Source organism: Acomys minous, assembly GCF_964271855.1.
Source record: "Acomys minous genome assembly, chromosome: 5".
Taxonomy (NCBI): Eukaryota; Metazoa; Chordata; class Mammalia; order Rodentia; family Muridae; genus Acomys; species Acomys minous.
In genome coordinates, this window is record NC_140494.1 from 104,625,421 (window position 1) to 104,643,021 (window position 17,601).

Below are 17,601 nucleotides of genomic sequence, written 5' to 3' on the forward strand. Positions count from 1 at the left end.
ACGGTGGTGTCTGCCTTTATTCTCATCTCTCCGGAGGCAGAAGCCAATGGATCTCTGTGAGTTTGAGCTCAGTCTGGTCTACCCAGTGAGCTCCAGGCCAGTGAAGGCTATATAGCGAGACCCTGTTAATTACAGGAGAACAGGGCTCATTATGATCTCCTTTTATTTTTTTGTTTTTGTTTTTTCAAGACAGGGTTTCTCTGTGTAGCCCTGGCTGTCCTGACTCAGTTTGTAGACCAGGCTGGCCTCAAACTCATAGTGATCCACCTGCCTCTGCCTCCAGAGAGCTGGGATTACAGCCTAGTACCACCATGCCCGGCTCTATTTTTTTTTTTTTTTTAAAGATTTTATTAATTTATGTTAGGTATGAGTGCTCCATCTACATATACACCTGCATGCCAGAAGAGGGCATCAGATTCCAGTGGTTGTGAACCACCATGTGGTTGCTGGGGATTGAATTTAGGACCCCTGGAAGAGCAGACAGTGTGATCAGCTGAGCCATCTCTCTAGCACCCTTCTTTTATTTTTAATAGAGACAAGGTTTCACACTTTAGCCCAGGCTGGTTTAGAATTCACCAGGTTGCTGAAACTGGCCCTGAGTGTGTGATCTTGGCTGCGCATCTGGAGTGCTGGGTTACGCCTTCTCCACTATGCTTGGCTCACACCAGCCTTGCTGCATTTTCACACATGCTTATCAGTGTACTTTTAGGACTCATGCTTTGTTTTTGTTTTGTTTTGTTGGAAACAGGGTTTCTCTGTGTAGCCCTGGTTGTCCTGGACTTGCTTTGTACACCAGGCTGGTCTCCAACTCACAGAGAGAATCACCTGCTTCTGCCTCACGAGTGCTGGATTAAAAGACTGCCCCCCCCCCCCCCCCCGTTTAGGATTCATACTTTCAAATTCTTTATTTAATTTAGACTGTCTTACTGCGTTGGCAAGGCTGGTCTTGATCAAATTCCTGGGTTCAAAAACCCTTTGCTTGAGGCAGGGAGTACAGACAGCACTAGTGAGCTCCAGCCCACAGGGAAGAGATGGTGCCACAGGTGCTCGGGAGGTGGCAGGTGTGCAGGAGGTGGCAGGCGATAAACTGGAGAGGGCAGCTTTGCTAAGCGTGCCATACAACCTACAGCTCTTAGCGCTTCTCAACAGTGACAGCAGGTTCTTCAACAAGGCAAGCTTCTCCCGAACAGAGCAGTGGCTGCAGCAGGCGGCCTGATGGAAACCGTTAACCTAACAAGTCCACTCACCTTCAATACTTTCCGCACAGATCTGAAAGCCATCGTCACTTGAAATTTCAAAAACAAGTCCTTTCTTGGGCTTTTTCTCAGCAATGCTTTCCTTCCTCTTTTGTTCTTGCTGGAGCCAAAGCATCAGTGGAGAGCTGAAACTGCTCTCCTCTTCTTCCGCTGTTTTAGGTTCTGCGATGGAAAACAAGGGCCAAAGAATTCGTTAAAGCCAATGTGCATCAAGTGCTATGCACAGAACACTCTAAATCAGTGGTTCAAACAACTCTTTCTCAGGAGTCACCTAAGACCATCAGAAAACACAGATATTTGCGTTACAAGTTACAACAGTAGCAAAATGACAGTTATAAAGTAGCAATGAAAATCATGTTATGGTAGGGGTCCTCACAACATGAGAACTGCAGAGGCTGCAGCATTAGGAAGGTTGAGAACCACTTGCTCTGCATGCTTCACCTCCACTTCTGAGGACACGACGAAGAAGGCTCAGAGACCTTGTCCTGGGTCACAGCTACTGAGTACTAAAACGGTGGTAAGTGTGTGTGTGTGTGTGTGTGTGTGTGTGTGTGTGTGTGTGTGTGTGTGTAGTTTATTTACATTTTTTGTAGCAGAGTTTCTGGTAAGCTAATGTGACTTTTTTCTCCCATACATAACTGCTCACAACAGGGTCAAGACCAAGTCAAACAAAAATCCCCTTTACTCTATGGGAATCACTGATCATGTCTCAGATACTCTTCTAGGGCCGTCACTCAGATTATCTTATGTGACCTCACAACTCCACTGAGATGAGTGTTACTATTGACTGCCCCCCTTGAGATAAGGTCTCACTGTGTAGCCCTGCCTGGCCTGGAACCCACCATGCAGACCATGCAGCCTGCCTTCGCTTCTCCAGTGTTGCTGCTACCCCAAGCCCAGTGCAGCTCAGGGGCAAACTGAGCGAGCTTGTGCCGATTCCCGCCTATAAGCCTACTGTGGTGCCGAGGCTGATGAAGGACGACAGTCAAAGCTCAAGTTCTAGGTCAACTACAACAGCACAGTGGGACCTCAAAGCAGGAATGCAGCAATGAATGACTATATGAACAAAGATGCGAAAACTGAAGCAGGCCAAGGAAAAGCCAAGGTCACACAGCTAACGTAAACATGGGATTTGAACCTACTTGCTTCTGGAGACTGAATCAAGCTACCATGGCTGCCTGTAACCAAGCTTCAGGATTAAGAACCTCGCCAACCAGCCCAGATCTCAAACCTAAGCCCCTTTTCTGGGAAGTCACTTTTTATGATCATTTATTTACTCAATCTATTTGCTTTTCTAAGATAAGAGCTCACTCTGAAGTCCAGGCTTAACCTGGACTATGTAGCCCAGGTTGGCCTCAAACTCACTACAACCTTCCTTCCTCTGCCTCCTGAGCAAAGCATACTTTACGCTGACTGTGAAGTGGCAGATTGCACTAGGCCAGATAGAAGGCGCTGAGAGATGCATATGGTTTTAGAATCAAATCCCACTGCCTAAGAGAGACTGCTCCAGGTTCTCCAAGGGAATTTACCCGTAAGGTGCCATTCAGATATGAGAAACAACTCAAGAGACAACTAAAGGTTATCACCAGCTACGTAAAATGTCACCGTCCTTAAAGTTAGTTTAGCAGGGGCTGGAGAGATGGCTCAGAGGTTAAGAGCACTGTCTGTTCTTTCAAAGGTCCTGAGTTCAACTCCCAGCAATTACATGGTGGCTCACAACCATCTATAATGAGATCTGGTGCCCTCTTGTGGTGTGCAGGTATACATTTGGCCAGAATACTGTATACATAATAAAAAATAAATCTTAAAAAAAAAAAAAAAAAAGTTAGTATAGCAAAAAGAGGATCCAACCCTGACAGGTAATGACAGACAGCACAAATGAAGACAGCTGAGAAAGGGGCCAAGTTTTACGCTACAACTTCACATGACTGCTTAACTTCTTGGGCTTCGGTCTGCTTCTCTCCCATCTACACTACCAGAAGATAACCCAGATGATTTGCTGCAGTACAGGCTGCTCTCAAGGCCTTGACGTGGCTCAGTCTCTCCTTGAACTCATTCTTCTGTGTCAGCTTTCCACGTGCTGGGGCTGCAAGTGTGCACCGCTATGGCCAAGTAGCACGCATGCTTTTCAAACAGACCTTTAGCGTTCTCTACTATGACCTAGTCATCGTCCACATACCTCCATTCTCTTGCTCATTTGCTGGAGTCTGTGTTGCCTTAATCTCTGGAAGAGCGGCCACCGGTCTGAATGAAAATAAAACCAGATGTGAGAGGCGAGGCCAACTCAAAAGACAAAAACAATTGTTCACCATCTGCCACATATCCTGTCAGCTGTTTAAATCAACAACTAAGAAAATGAACAGGGGCTAAAGAGATGGCTCAGTGGTGAGAAGTATGGCTGCTTTTCCAAAGGACTCAGGCTCACATCCCAACACCTATGTGGCAGCTCACAAGTGTCATTAGTTCCAGTTGCAGGGACTATGACACCCTCACACATACATACATAGAGGCAGAACACTAATTTTTTAAATAAAATTAAAAGAAAGAAAGAAAGAAAGAAAGAAAGAAAGAAAGAAAGAAAGAAAGAAAATGAACAAAGTGCTTTAAGATAGTTTATTCCTGTGGGAGTGTGTATGCCTGTTGAGCAGCCCCTTCCACAGTGAGACCCAGGAATCAAGCTTAGGTCATCCAATTTTTAAAAAAGACTTAGTTATTTATTATTTACATAGTATTGTTTGCATGTACACCTGCAGGCCAGAAAAGGACACCAGATCTCATTATAGATGCTTGTGAGCCATCATGTGGATGCTGGGAATTGAACTCAGGACCTTTGGAACAGCAGCTAGTTCTCTTAACGTCTGAGCCATCTCTCAAGCCCAGGTCATCCAATTTTTAAGACTTTTAGTGTATGTGTAAGCTGTGACTGCATGGATGCCCACAAAAGCTAGATAAACACTGAGTGCAGGCATGGATGCTTTGTTAGAACAGAAAGCACCAGTAACTGTTTTGCCATCTTTCCAGCCCTAAGACTATGCTTTATGAGATTTCTTCCCCAATATTGGCAGTAAGTATCTGGTCTTGAGACTGTGGACTGCACTTCTAAAATTCTTCTCATGATACAAACCCCGTATCACGACAGTGCTGTAGAGTTTAACCAAGTTAACTGGCTTAGCTAACATTCAGGTAAGCTGCATGAGCTAGTTTCTATTCTCACTTTTTCAAGTTTAATAACTCCTAAAACAGCCCAAGTGCAACTATTATGCATGTGGGTAACCAGTTAAGTAAATTACTACATTCATACAACAGCAAAGAAGCATCTGGAACACAACATGGACACCTGTCTGCCAGGAGGAGGTATATAAAACCACGTAAGTGAAAAAACAAGTAAGTATAGCAGCATCCACTTAATATAACTGTACATATTTACACAAGAGTACACAAGAGTGCACATAGAAAAATGTGCAGAATAAAACCAAACGATGGAGCTGGAGAGATGGCTCAGCAGTCAATAGCACTGGCTGCTCTTCCAGAGGACCAGGGTTCAATTCCCAGCACCCACATGACAGCTCACAACTGTCTATAACTCCTGTTATAGGGGACAGATCTGATACCCTTCCACAGACATACATGCAGGAAAGATACAAATGCACATAAAATAAAAATAAACAAATTAAAAATAAAACAAACAATAACAAAAACCAACAAACCATTACCAAAGTCATTTCTAGGAACAAATGGAGAAAGAGTAAGCAGGACAAACAGGAACCAATAGAAATTATTTAAATAATTCTAGCTTAGAAAAGGGAAAAAAGGATGGTGGGTAAGGTGGGCCAGCAAGATGGGTCAGAGAGTAAGATGACTTGCTGTGCCAGCTGACCACCTACATTTTATCTTTGGAGCCTACATAAGGGCAGAAGGAGAAAATGATAGAACAAAATTGCCCTCTGACTGCTACATGTATGCTATACAAGTGCATTTACATATACAAATAGCAAATAAATTTAAAAAGATAGCAGGCCTTTAATCCCAGCACTCAGGAGACAGAGGCAGGCGGATCACTTTGAGTTCAAGGCCAGCCTGGTCTACAAAGCAAGTCCAGGACAGCCAAGGATACACAAAAAACCAAATGAATAAATAAATAAATGAAATAAAAAGATAGAAGAAAAATTTCTACCTCATTTTTGTTTTACAAGCCTGTCTGTATTTTGGGTAGGGGCGGGGGAGGCGTAAGGAATTAGTATATGGCCTTTGCTGGCCTCAAACTCAGAGAGGTCAGCCTGCCTCAGCCTCCCCCAGCTCTGGAATTAAAGACAGCCATACCAGAACAAAACCCAATGCAAATCAGAGGAAGCCTGTTTTACATGTGACGGACATAGAAAGGTGCCATCTGCAGCTCACCCTGCAGGCTGCTCACACTCCTTCTGTGACGGCTGCTCCACTCGAGCTGCATCGTGCTGCTCCCTGTCGGGTCTAGGAGTCCTACAACAGAATCGGTGCCATCTTTTTAAGAAACCACCATCAAATACACATTGGGCAGATAAAGTTCACAAGCCTGCAATAGTAACTATGGTCATAAAAGCTAGGAAGAGTGCAAGGACTGCCCAGGGAAGGGGAATGTCCTCTGTGCTTTGTATGTATGCCTCCAATGCAGGTTTTAGACCTGAGAGGGCTCCATGAGACTCCACAGCAGGAGCCCCTCACCCATCAGACAGGACTACCATTCCCTGGCACCCCCCAAGCATCCAAAATAAGAACGAGTAATCAGCAGTGTCTAATCTCAAAGCAAAGGACAATCAAACCATCCAGTGATAGGCTAGTTCTTGCTCCACTGAACAGTGCCCAAAGCCTAAGTGAAGAAAACAACTCCCGGGTGAGCACTGTTGAGCAGCAGCGTCACCCCCCCAGAGCACACAAGCCCACAGCTGCACACCACTCACCGTGTGACTGAGGGCTGGGGCGCTGGCTTGGCTTCTTGGTCTGGAATGTGTGCTTCAGAAGAGCTGGTCCGCAAATGGGAAACTTTGTGCTTCTTGCCACTCCCCTTGTCTAGGGGCAGCTGAATCCGTTTGACTTTCGGTTTTGGTTTAGTGGGACCTGGCACTGAGGAATTTGCCGACTGCTGTCCAGAGGATGGGGAGCTTCCTGGGGAGGTAGAGCTGGCTTGCTTAGCAGAGGGCAAAGCCTTGTTCTGCTCTTGCCTCACACCGTTAGGAGCATCTGCTGTCTGAGTGAAGTTGGATGGCTGGGTCCCTGGAGCAGAATCAGGATCCCGCTCCCGCTGGGAAGACAGGGTACCAGTTTTGCCAGCTAGGAGCTGGTTCACTCGCTGCAGCTTATAGTGATCCTCCGCCTCCCCAGGAGGGGACGCAGCTGTTGCCCCTGTAGTCTGAGAAGAGGGGAGCACACAGATGCTAGGTGCTGCTGTCATTGCAGCGGCAGAGGGAGTCTGTGACGTCCCCAGCTGTGGGAACATTCCTGAACTCTGTGGTAAAGCCACCGGCTGGTCCTGAATGCCCAGGCTCTGCTGGCTGGCTTTGATTAAAAGATGGCTTATTGAGCCAATATCTGGGGTCCCAAGCAACCTCTGGTTGGTTAAGGTGACATGTCCTGGAACTGATGTACTACTTGTAGGGGTTGTTGTAGTCTGCATGGATACCACGTTCAGGACGGAGGAACCAGATGCCAAGGCAGACACAGGCCCAGATGTGAGGTGGCTAGTATCCTGGCTTATGGTGGACGAGCCCGCCACTGTGGCAGCAGTTCCACCCACACTCTGTGGAGCTATCAGGGGTGCCTGTTCAAAATACATGATGCCAGATTTAGATCTTTTTATGATGTTGGGGACAGTTCGGTGAGATGAAGTGTTAAGTGAGCCCAAGTCTAGCAGACTGGGATGGTTTGAAAGCTGGGAGGCTGTGAAGTTAATCAGTGTCATGTTAGAGACCACATCCGGAGGGGCAGTGTTGGAAGGGGCACTGGAGGGAGCAAGCTTTTTATTCTTTCGAGTGTGCAGACGAGATATGGGTCTTTTCTTGAGTCCAGAGGATGGAGTGGCCACTGTGGTGGTGAGGTCTGTCCTCTGGTTAGCTTCTGAACCCAAAAGGTGGGCATCTGGAGGAGGCTGAACCCCAATAAGTAGGCCTGAAGGAGGACTGCTGATGTTGGGTGGGAAGCTGCTTTGAGCAGCTGCAGGGAAGGAATGTAAGTGCTGGTGGTGAGGCATGGAAAGCAATCCTTTGCTAGCAGGAGGGAACAGAGACTGAGAAGGTGGCAAGCTTGGATTTAGTCCTGTGGTTAGGGTGAGCCCACTTCCCATGGGCCCCAATACCGAGGTGTTTGTCTCCATCACACTGGGTGTAGAACTAACAGGAGAGGTCAACTGGATTTTTTGGGTCACTCCATTTGGAAGAGTTTGGAGAACATAAAGTGGCTGCATGTTTTGATTAACGACAATGAGTTTCTCGGTGGCTGGTTTCAGGTGGGGTGGAGTGGTCTGGACAGCTGCGTTAGAGATCTGAGAAGGGCCGGGGCTATCAGTAGAATTGGGCACATACTTCTGGTTCTGGATGGGAACGGTAGGGGAAACAGGTACCTGTAGGCCAGGAGTGCTACTGTTTCTAGTTAAATCCTGATTGTTGCCATGACCTTGTTCCACTGAACCACAGGGAGGGCTGGAGATGTGGTCTGCATCCATGTGTCCTTGGATGAAGTGATCGGGAGTCATGTGGCCTTCAGGAGTGGGGTCTACGCCTGGACTCAGCAGTGCGGGGTCACCCTCAGTAGAGGCTACCGACTTCTCTGTGATGGTCACTCGCTTCTCCCCGGAATCTGAGATTACCGCCAGCCTACTTGGGTTCTGGCTAGGGACAGTGGGACTGCGGGTGGTCAGGACAGAGAGGTCAGACGGCAGCTCAAGAGGCAGCTCAAACTGCTCCTCTGCCGAGATAGACGAGGAGACACTACTGTCCACAGGCTCTGTTGCTGGCAGCTGCTGAGAAAACACCTCAAAAAGACCCATATCTTTTTCCCGGTTACTATCAAGACCCAGACCTTCACCAAGAGTCAGGAGTTCAGAGGAAGATGACTCTGGGCTCTCACCCAGAGCCTGCATGGATGGAGTATTCTTTAGAACAAAGTCCATGATGTCTGAAGGCAGGATATTCCCACAGTCATCGCTGTTATTATTGTCAGAGTCTGATTTCAGGAGCTCAGTGTTGTATGTGTCCAGTAAGTTTTTGTCTGAGGGGGTACTTGTGTGGACTCTGCGGCTTGACTCCAGGGAGCTGAGCTGAGCTTCCAAGGAATCCTGGCCCTGTGCTTTCACTCTGCTTACAGAGTGGCAGTTATCCAACTTTGGCTCATTTTTGTGGCCAACAGTGCTCTTAATGACATGTTCTTTCTCACCGGCATCTTCAGGCCGATCAATCTTTAAGCTTTCTGTTCCATTTTCTTTCCCACTTCTTTTTGGAATCTGGTTGCTCTTCCTGGTTGTGGCAGTGACACTAGTATCACTCTCTGTCCCATCATCAACACCATCCAGCTGTGAAATTTTTGGAAGATCACATTGCTCCTCCTCCCGAAACAAATTATGAGATGCCAGCCGCTCCTCTCCACCTGAAGAAATGACTGTCCTAGTGAAGTTGTAGTAGTACAGGTCATCCTCATCTGAGGTGCTCAGGTCGTCGGCCCCGTCCACCTGCCCCTCTGCTGACCTCTTCCCTCGCTTTTTCCCAGTGGAACTGCTATAGAATGGAATGTCTTCTTCACCATAAGACCTGACTCCATAGAGTGGGGTGAGCCCAAAGAACATGTTAGACCGCGCACGGGCACTGCGGCGGGGGTACCGTCTCTTAAAAGAGCCGTCCTCTTGAGGTTTGGGGCCATCAGCAATCATCAGGTTTCTGTCTTGTTCTGGAAGATTCTGATAGCTGTTACTCTGAGGATCTTGGGATGAGGTATTGTTGGGGCTCGGCTGAACTCCGGGGCCAGCTGCTGGACTTCTGGAAGCTGAGATTGGCTCTGCTGGACATACCGACTCTATGTGTGCAGGGGAACAGGGGCCACTTTCTTTCTGGGTATTTTTGGACTGATTCTCACTTTCCATTTTCAGAGGTGTCACTTTGACAGAGCACTTCCGGGGTGCCTGTAGCTCCTTGGAAGATCCGTCTACTTGCGTGGACTGACCTTTAGGGGCTCCTGAGATAGGAAGAACTTTATCCCCAATCTTATCAGATGAAACATTATTACATGGCCGTTGCCCCAGAAACCCAGGAGTCAACACCTCATCAGCAAACTCTGGCTTTAGGTTTCCTTCCTCAACAGTTGTCACCTGACCAGGTTCCAAAAAGGATCTACTGGAATGCTTCTCTTTGCAAGTCTCTTTAGAAGATTTTTTCCCTTTCTGCCTCCTGTCTCTAGAACTAGACCCTACATGTTCATGCAAAATGGATGGCCTGTGGCCTACACCAGAGAGCTTCAAGGTTTTGATTTCACCATCTTCATTTGGAGAAGGCTTTACCGACTGGGTAGAATCCATGTGCTGGTCTCGGTCACTCCTTTGCCCCTTCAAGTGGAGCTGTGGGTAGGAGATGGTCTCTTTAGAAGAAAACGGCACTGAAGAGGGTTCAGCAAAAGTGCCAATTTTACTAACGGTTAACTCTCCAGGAGTTGTGTTATGATGCTGTGGTAGCAGTTTAGGAATCCCAGGGTGAGCTGTGTTATGTGCAGATCCATCTGAGCTCTTGGAGCTCGGCGCTCTGTTTTTCTCTCCCTTTAATGAGGAGCCCTTGGATATCACATCTGAAGCACTAGACCGCTTCATTTCTGAAGACGAAGAGCCATCCAAATGACTATTTTTGGAGCATCCAGTGACCACTGTCCTTTGTGAACCCGAAGAGGTGGGGGTGCTGTGCCCTAGATTGGCACTTGGATGCAACGGCCCTCCGACTCGATCAGCTGCTTTGGCACTTGACTCAGGATCTGTAGCAGTCCCAAGGCTGGGGGCTGAGGAAACACTATTCCTGGAGTAAACATTCCCAGTTCTCATTGGAGACATTATCCGGAGCTTGGACCGCAGGGGTGACAAGGAAGAAGTACTGTGACGCCTGGAGCCAATGCTCCGAAGACCAGAGGAGAGTAAAGGGTCGCCGACTGTGACAATTTCATGAGTGGTTGGGGTAGGACTTCCTGAACAAGGGAGAGAAAAATGAGAAAGCCAATCAAGGACAGAAAAAAATGTGTCAAGTCTCTAGTTTCAACCACTTGGATACACCTGTTTATGGCAACCTTTTGATTAGCAAAAGTCACAAAGTTAAGGTTGCCTAAGAGAACGGTCAATGATGCAGAGAAGTCCTTTACCTGCAGAAGGCAATGGCCGGCAGCCAGGGGACCTCTGTGTAGGGGAGTAGCTGGGGGTTCGAATCCTAGGGACCTTTGAGATGACATGATAATAACAGGAGCTTGAGGTCTGTGAATGAGGTCGGTCTGGTGACGGAGGATTTAGAATTGAAGTTGTACTTTGACTGTCCTTACATGAAGTTTCTGTGATAAATAAAAACTTGTAACTGGAAGAGCTCAGTTAAAGTAGCTAACAGATTAAAAAAAGAACAAATACACTAATGAAGAAAAAATATATCTAACAGATGAACAGATATAGAGCCAGCTAGCTGTCAGGACTGGCAAACTGCAGTGGGTTCAAGTGCTCAAACACCATGATCTGAGTTCAGCCCCACAACGGTCTTCTCATCTCTCCCACATCCATGCACATCACCACACACACATGCACACATAAGGGTGCTATCAGATAAATGCCAAGCCAGAAACAAAGGAAGTCTCTCAAGTTAAATGACGTTTTTCAATCCCAGTGCACAGTCACAAAACTTGAGCTCAAGTTCTCCTTGGGTTAACACTCACCTATCAATGATGACGGGCTGTGGGCGATGGTCCTATTGTCATCATGTTCAACTGTGCTATTGATATCAGGCTCTACAACAGGCGGACGGCACTCCACGATCTTGCATGTGTACACACAGCGCTTGCGGGCATCTGTGGTGCTCCAGTATACCCTCGAACACCTGGCAAACGGGGGGGGGGGACCCCACAAATGAAGGACAGACGCACAAACTATCATTTCCTGAATTTCTCCCCATCGTGGGCTCTCTTGTCTCAACTCAGAGAACATAGCTTTATGTCTTGGGTTCTTAGCAGAGACTATCTAAGTGCAGCAGTTTTAAACTTGTGAAGTTCCTGATGTTTCTTTCTTTCTTTCTTTCTTTTTTTTTTTAATATTTCTTTATTACATATACAGTGTTCTGCCTGCATGTACATCTGCAGGCCAGAAGAGGGCATCAGATCACATTACAGATGGTTGTGAGCCACCATGTGGTTGCTGGGAATTGAACTCAGGACCTCTGGAAGAGCAGCCAGTGCTCTTAACCTCTGGCCATCTCCCCAGTCCCCGATGTTTCTTACACTTTCAGAAAGTTGCATGACTTAAAAAAAAAAAAAGGAAAATATTTTAGCCCACTTAAAAAGAAAAATAGTAACTATAATACCACTGCCATTCACAGGGGATTAATGCTTTATAGACCATGTAACCTGCAACCCTAAAAAAAGCTCAAATCAGAGGCACCCTTTTGTCAGCAAAGTCCTACAAAACAAGAAAAATACAAGTGCTTTATGTTTGTACAAAGAGCTACCAGGCAAACATGAGTTCAGACCACGTTGAGAGACCTGGAATGCAGAACAGGAAAACATACTGCAAAATGAGGTTCTGAAGCGAGAGATATAAAAAAGGGGACGTTTTTGGAGATAGGATCTCCCTGTGGTCCTACTACCTGGCCTGACTCTCACCGAGATCCACCTGCCTTGGCTTGCCTTCCAAGCGCTTGTGTTAAAGGTGCTCTCAACCGTGAGCGGCTCTAGAAGGGGTATTTTGATCTTACACTGTCAGCTTATCAAGTTCTTAATGATTAATTCACATAGAAGATTTATAAATTGTTTGCTTTGAGATAGGGTCTTCACTGTGTAGCCCAGACTACATTTATACTCTTTTAGCTGGGCACGGTGATGCATATGTATAATCCTAGCACTCATGAGGCTGAGGCAGGGGGACTGTGGGTGTCAAGGACCGCCTGAACATAACTATGCAAGCGGCTGGGGGTGGGTATAGAATCATTAAAGGCAGCCACCAAGTACATCTCCACATTTACTGACCCACACCGTTGGGAGCCATGCTGTGGGGCTGCTGTGCCCTGCCTTTACTGGACTTACTGGTATCCAATAGGAAAGAGTTTATCTTCACAGTCAGAGAGATCATTCAGAATTCCCAAACAGTCGATCGTCATTGAGCCTAATCAAAGAAAGAACTGGTTAGAAGAAATGAGGAGGAGAACTATTTTGTAACCAAGGACCAGAAATGCACAAATGATAATACAGCATTTCCAATGAACGAAGGCCTGGGTCTTACCGATCATCATGTGGATGTTTTCTGGTTCCAAACCATTGAGGAACTTCCTTCGCAAGCTGATTCCTTCAAAGTCCACAAACACTCTTCTAAAAACTTCAAATCCATTTTCAGGAACCACCTTAAATGAAAGCCATGGTTGCCGTTAATGGAGTGTCCCTTCACACTTTACTTTCAGAGTACCAACTTCTGGAGGCAAAGCAAAGAACCTATCTCAAAATCACCCTTCAGTTTTACTACCACCCGCTTTGTTTCCCACAAGAAGAGATGTTCTCTTTGGACATCTAAGCAAGGCCAAGTCGAGTTTACCATCTTGCTATTTTCAGTATTTCCTTCCTAAATTCCTAAAGAATTCAAAAGATGAGGAGGAATCTCTAACACTTATTGTTAAGCAGAAGTCAGAGTAGAAAGGCTACAAACTGCAAGATTCTAACCACAAGAAACCCTGCAGTGGAAACTGCTTGGATGTAAGTTAGCAAAAAGGTCAGTGGTTTCCAGGGGGAAAGACAGAAAAACAGGCAGAACACAGAATTCTTAGGACAATGAAAATACTTATTTACACCAACTACAGTGGTGAGTACACATGGCTAGACATCTGTCCAAACCTACAGGATGTGCATCGAGAATGAACCTAAAGGTAAACACCGACTCTGATGAAAGGCATACAAGTTTATATCCATGTCCTGGGAGATGCTATGTGAGGAGGCAGGGTCAGAAAACTGTGAACTTAAGTCTGCTCTGAGATAATAAAACCTACTATTAACAGCTACAACAGAAGCTACCCAACAGCTGAGTTTCTCACCTCGCCTTTGATCAAATCCCGATGCCGCTGACAATACACTTTTTTATCATCCAAAAAGACACAGTTCTTGGCTCGGGAACACATGAAGTGGTAGTTGCTGGTGCAGGAAGTAAGACAGCAACCCACGGTGGCTCCTGGCTTTTGGCAGAACTCACATCTCTACAAGTCCAGGAAGAAGAGCCCTTTTTAGACTGGCAGGCATTTAACACATGCAACACATTAAAAGCTTGTCCCTCCTTAGCATCCCATGTTTACTTCCTTCACTGCTAGCCTGCTGGTTACAGGGAAATGACACAAAACACAACTTGGTAACTAGCTAATTTAAACACTGCAACTGGATTTAGACTTTGGACTGAAACAAATTTTTCCTTAAAATGGATGGCTGATTTATTAGACACAAAACTATGTCAAAAACACATCCTTGCAAGAAAATTATTACATCCCAGAGCAACTCGGTTTTACTAAAATTTTATTAGTAAGAAACTAGCTGTCTTTTTAATTTTTGATTGATTTTCATTTTATGCGCATTGGTGTTTTGCTTGCATGTATGTCTATGTAAGGGTGTCAGATCTTGAAGTCACAGACAGTTGTGAGCTGCCATGTGGGTGCTGGGAGATGAACCCTGGTCCTCTGGAAGAACAGTCAGTGCTCTTAACCACTGAGCCATCTCTCCAGCCCACTAGCTGTCTTTCTTAGGGTCACTATTGCTATGATGAAACACCGTGAGCAAAAGCAACTTGAGGAGGAGTGAGTTTATTTTACTCAGTTCCATAAAACAGCTCATCAGCAAAAGCAGTGAGGGCAGGGACTCAGTGGAGCAGACCCTATGCTCAGGCTATGGAGGGATGCTGCTTACTGGCTAACTCATCTCTCTTTCTTTCTTTTTTGTTGTTTTGAAACAGAGTTTTTCTTTGTAGTCCTGGCTGTCCTGGAATTCATCCTGTAGACCAGCAGACCAGGCTGCCCTCAAACTCAGAGATGCACCAGCCTCTGCCTCTTAAGTGCTAGGTAAAGTGTATATCACTATGTACAGCCTCATCCTGCTTTCTTATAGAACCCAGGACCACCAGGCCAGGGATGGCACCAGCCACAGTGAGCTGAGCCCTTTCCCATCAATCACTAATGAAGAACATGTCCTACAGATGGATCTTAGGGAGGCCTTTCTTTCAGTCAAGGCTCCCTCCTTTCAGATGACACTAGTTTGTGACAAGCTGACAATAATGCTAGCCAGTTCACCAGTGGTTCTGCAGCATTAGGCTTCACAGCTCACCACCTTATCCCACAACTCAAAGGCTGCGTTCAGCAGGCCCTGGCTGTCACTCTTACATTATCAGACAGCCTGCTCCTCTTGTCTGGTCTTCTCACAACCTTACTTGCTTGTGCTCCTCTGTCTATTGGCTATGTTTCTTCTGGTAACCCCTGAAGCTCAAACGCCAGCTGTTAGATGTTACCCCTCTGACACCACTGTGATTGCTCTCAGCTGCGCAACACCTCTCCTTCCTTTGTCCAGTTTGCACACAGGGTGTAGCCTCCAACCTTCAGAATGTTGATTTAACTTGGCCTTTGGTCTCCACGTTTTAAACACATCTGAATGATGCTTTGTTTTTCTGTTTCTTTTGTTTCCTCCTTGAAAGGGTCAGACCTACAGCATAGACCAGGACTTACCGGTGGGCTGCTCTGACAGTGCTATTGAGAACCAGGGAGGCTGAATTAAGGCACAGAAAGAGCACTAAAGCAACTAGGGGTTTCCCTCATAAATGTATACACTAAGTGCTTACCAGCTGCTTGCCCCTAATCACAGCCATATGCACATTCTTTAGTGATCCATCATCATCTTCAAACACCTCTGCTGACCACAAAGCACAGTTCACATGTGTCCACTCATTCTGGCCGATGTACAGCAAACGGCCTGCATCCTAAAGAACATACAACCAAAGGTCTTCATATTAGCTTGACCTGAGACAAGACAAGGTCCCTCAAGAGAAGAACTGTAATTCTTCAGAGATTAAATCATAATCCAGTCTTCATTGTTTCTTCTATAGTCTTTCTAGATCCCCTTATAAACTGAAAATATTTTATGATTCTATTGAAAACGAAAGAGCAATTGGTCGTGGTGGTGCATACCTTTATTCCTAGCACTCAGGAGGCAGAGGCAGGATTTCTGTGAATTCAAGGCCAGCCTGAGCCAGGCGTGATGGCGCACCCCTTTAATCTCAGCACTCGGGAGGCAGAGGCAGGCGGATTGCTGTGAATTTGAGGCCAGCCTGGTCTATAAAGCGAGTCCAGGACAGGCAAGGCTACACAAAGAAGCCCTGTCTCGAACCCCCCACCCACCCATCCTCAAAGAAAACAAAAAAGCAATATATGGTGTGTGTGTGTGTGTGTGTATACATACATACATATATGTAAAATGTGCAGACTTGTTTAAATCCACATTTCAAATTCAATTCTCGCTGACTGTACTAAAAATTTCTCCCACACTGCTGGTGGACTGAAATAGGGCATCGTGTGTGCAGATACTCTACCACCAACCCACATTGCCCCAAATGTTGCATTTTAAGTCCTCAGTGAAAAACCATTAAATAAAGACTTCACATATAGTTTTTCCACTTAATTCTAACAGCCACTCTAGGTTAAAAATTATCTCCTTGTAGGACTGGAGAGATGTTCCAGTGGTTAAGATCCTTTTCCAGCCAGGTAGTGCTGGCACAGAACTTTAGTCCCAGCACTCAGGAGGTAGAGGCAGGCCAATCTTTGTCTACAGAGTGACACAGAAAAACCCTGTCTCAGAAGAACAAAAAACAACAAAAAAGCGTTTTCTATTCTTCCAGAAGGTCCATCCAGGTTTGAATCCTGGCACTGACATGGTAGCTCACAACCATCTGTAACTTTAGTTTCAGATGATCTAAGGCTTCTTTTAAGTACTGCATGACACATAGACACACATGAATAAATGATATCATCCACATAAAATAAAAATAAGATTTAAAACAACAACAACAACAACAAAGAGTGTTTCAGCTGGGTGCTGGAGGCGCATACCTCCAATTGTAGCACTCAGGAGACAGAGGCAGGTTGAGCTCCAAATTTGCCACCAGTCTGGTCTACAGAATGACTTCTATGTCAGCCAGGGCTACACAGAGAAACCCTGTCTTGAAAAAACAAAAACAGGGGCTAGAGAGATGGCTCAGGGGTTAAGAGCACTGACTGCTCTTCAAAGGTCCTGAGTTCAATTCCCAGCACCCACATGGTGGCTCACAACCTCCTATAATGTGATCTGATGCCCTCTTCTGGCCTGCTGATGTACATGAAGGCAGAATACTGTATAGGTAATAAGTAAATAAATCTTAAAAACAAAAACAAAAATCATGTTTCAAAAAGAGGGATCATCTTCAGGTTAAGGCTGTAACTGAGAGTTGTAGTGGTAAAGTTTTGCCAATGTTAGCAGCAGGAAGGCACAGAATGACAACAGGCAGGCTGTCACAACCAGGGCTGCTAGCCACAGGCTATAGGATATATAACTTATGTCTGATGAAGACCTCACAAAGTATTTTTAAAAACTAGTTATGAGGAAGTTCATTTATGGCAAATCACTGTTTTTATCAGCTCATCTGAAGCCAGGACTGGAGCAATGGCTCAGCAGTTAAGAGCACTTGTTGCCTTGAAGGAACCTGGGTTTGCTTCCCAGTGCTGTGCAGTGGCTCAAATCATATATAATTCCAGAGGATCCTACACCCTCTTCTAACCTCCATGTGTGGTGCACATACATACATGCAGGTAAAATGTTCATACACATAGAAAACAACAAACAAACAAACAAAGAACAAACCAGCCCCCCTCCCCCCACAATTTTAAGAGACGAAATCCCTGAAGTCAAACACAGTGCCAGGTGCCTGTAATCCTAGCTACTAACGAGACTCAGACAGGAGTATCAAGTTCTTGGCCAGCCTGAGTAACATGGTAATACCCTGTCTCAAAACGAAAATGAAAACAAAGCAACTCTAGGTGCAAAAACTCACAAGTAAATACTCATTACAATCATCAAGTGCTGACACAAAGGACAAATGGTTCGTGGCTCT

General features: G+C 45.9%; 1 protein-coding gene across 6 annotated transcripts in view; it reads right to left on the reverse strand.

Moving 5' to 3' along the window:
- The window catches only part of KMT2A (lysine methyltransferase 2A), an 82,896-nt gene that overhangs the window by 9,660 nt on the left and 55,635 nt on the right, over positions 1-17,601 (reverse strand). For all 6 annotated transcript variants that reach the window (XM_084784218.1, XM_084784222.1, XM_084784217.1 and 3 more), the window contains 10 exons: positions 15,301-15,438; positions 13,523-13,681; positions 12,724-12,841; positions 12,528-12,606; positions 11,169-11,329; positions 10,614-10,796; positions 6,194-10,442; positions 5,655-5,735; positions 3,436-3,500; positions 1,248-1,418 (listed from right to left, as the gene is read on the reverse strand). In XM_084784218.1, the coding sequence (XP_084640344.1) occupies positions 1,248-1,418; positions 3,436-3,500; positions 5,655-5,735; positions 6,194-10,442; positions 10,614-10,796; positions 11,169-11,329; positions 12,528-12,606; positions 12,724-12,841; positions 13,523-13,681; positions 15,301-15,438 (5,404 nt within the window). The remainder of the gene's footprint in view (positions 1-1,247; positions 1,419-3,435; positions 3,501-5,654; positions 5,736-6,193; positions 10,443-10,613; positions 10,797-11,168; positions 11,330-12,527; positions 12,607-12,723; positions 12,842-13,522; positions 13,682-15,300; positions 15,439-17,601) is intronic.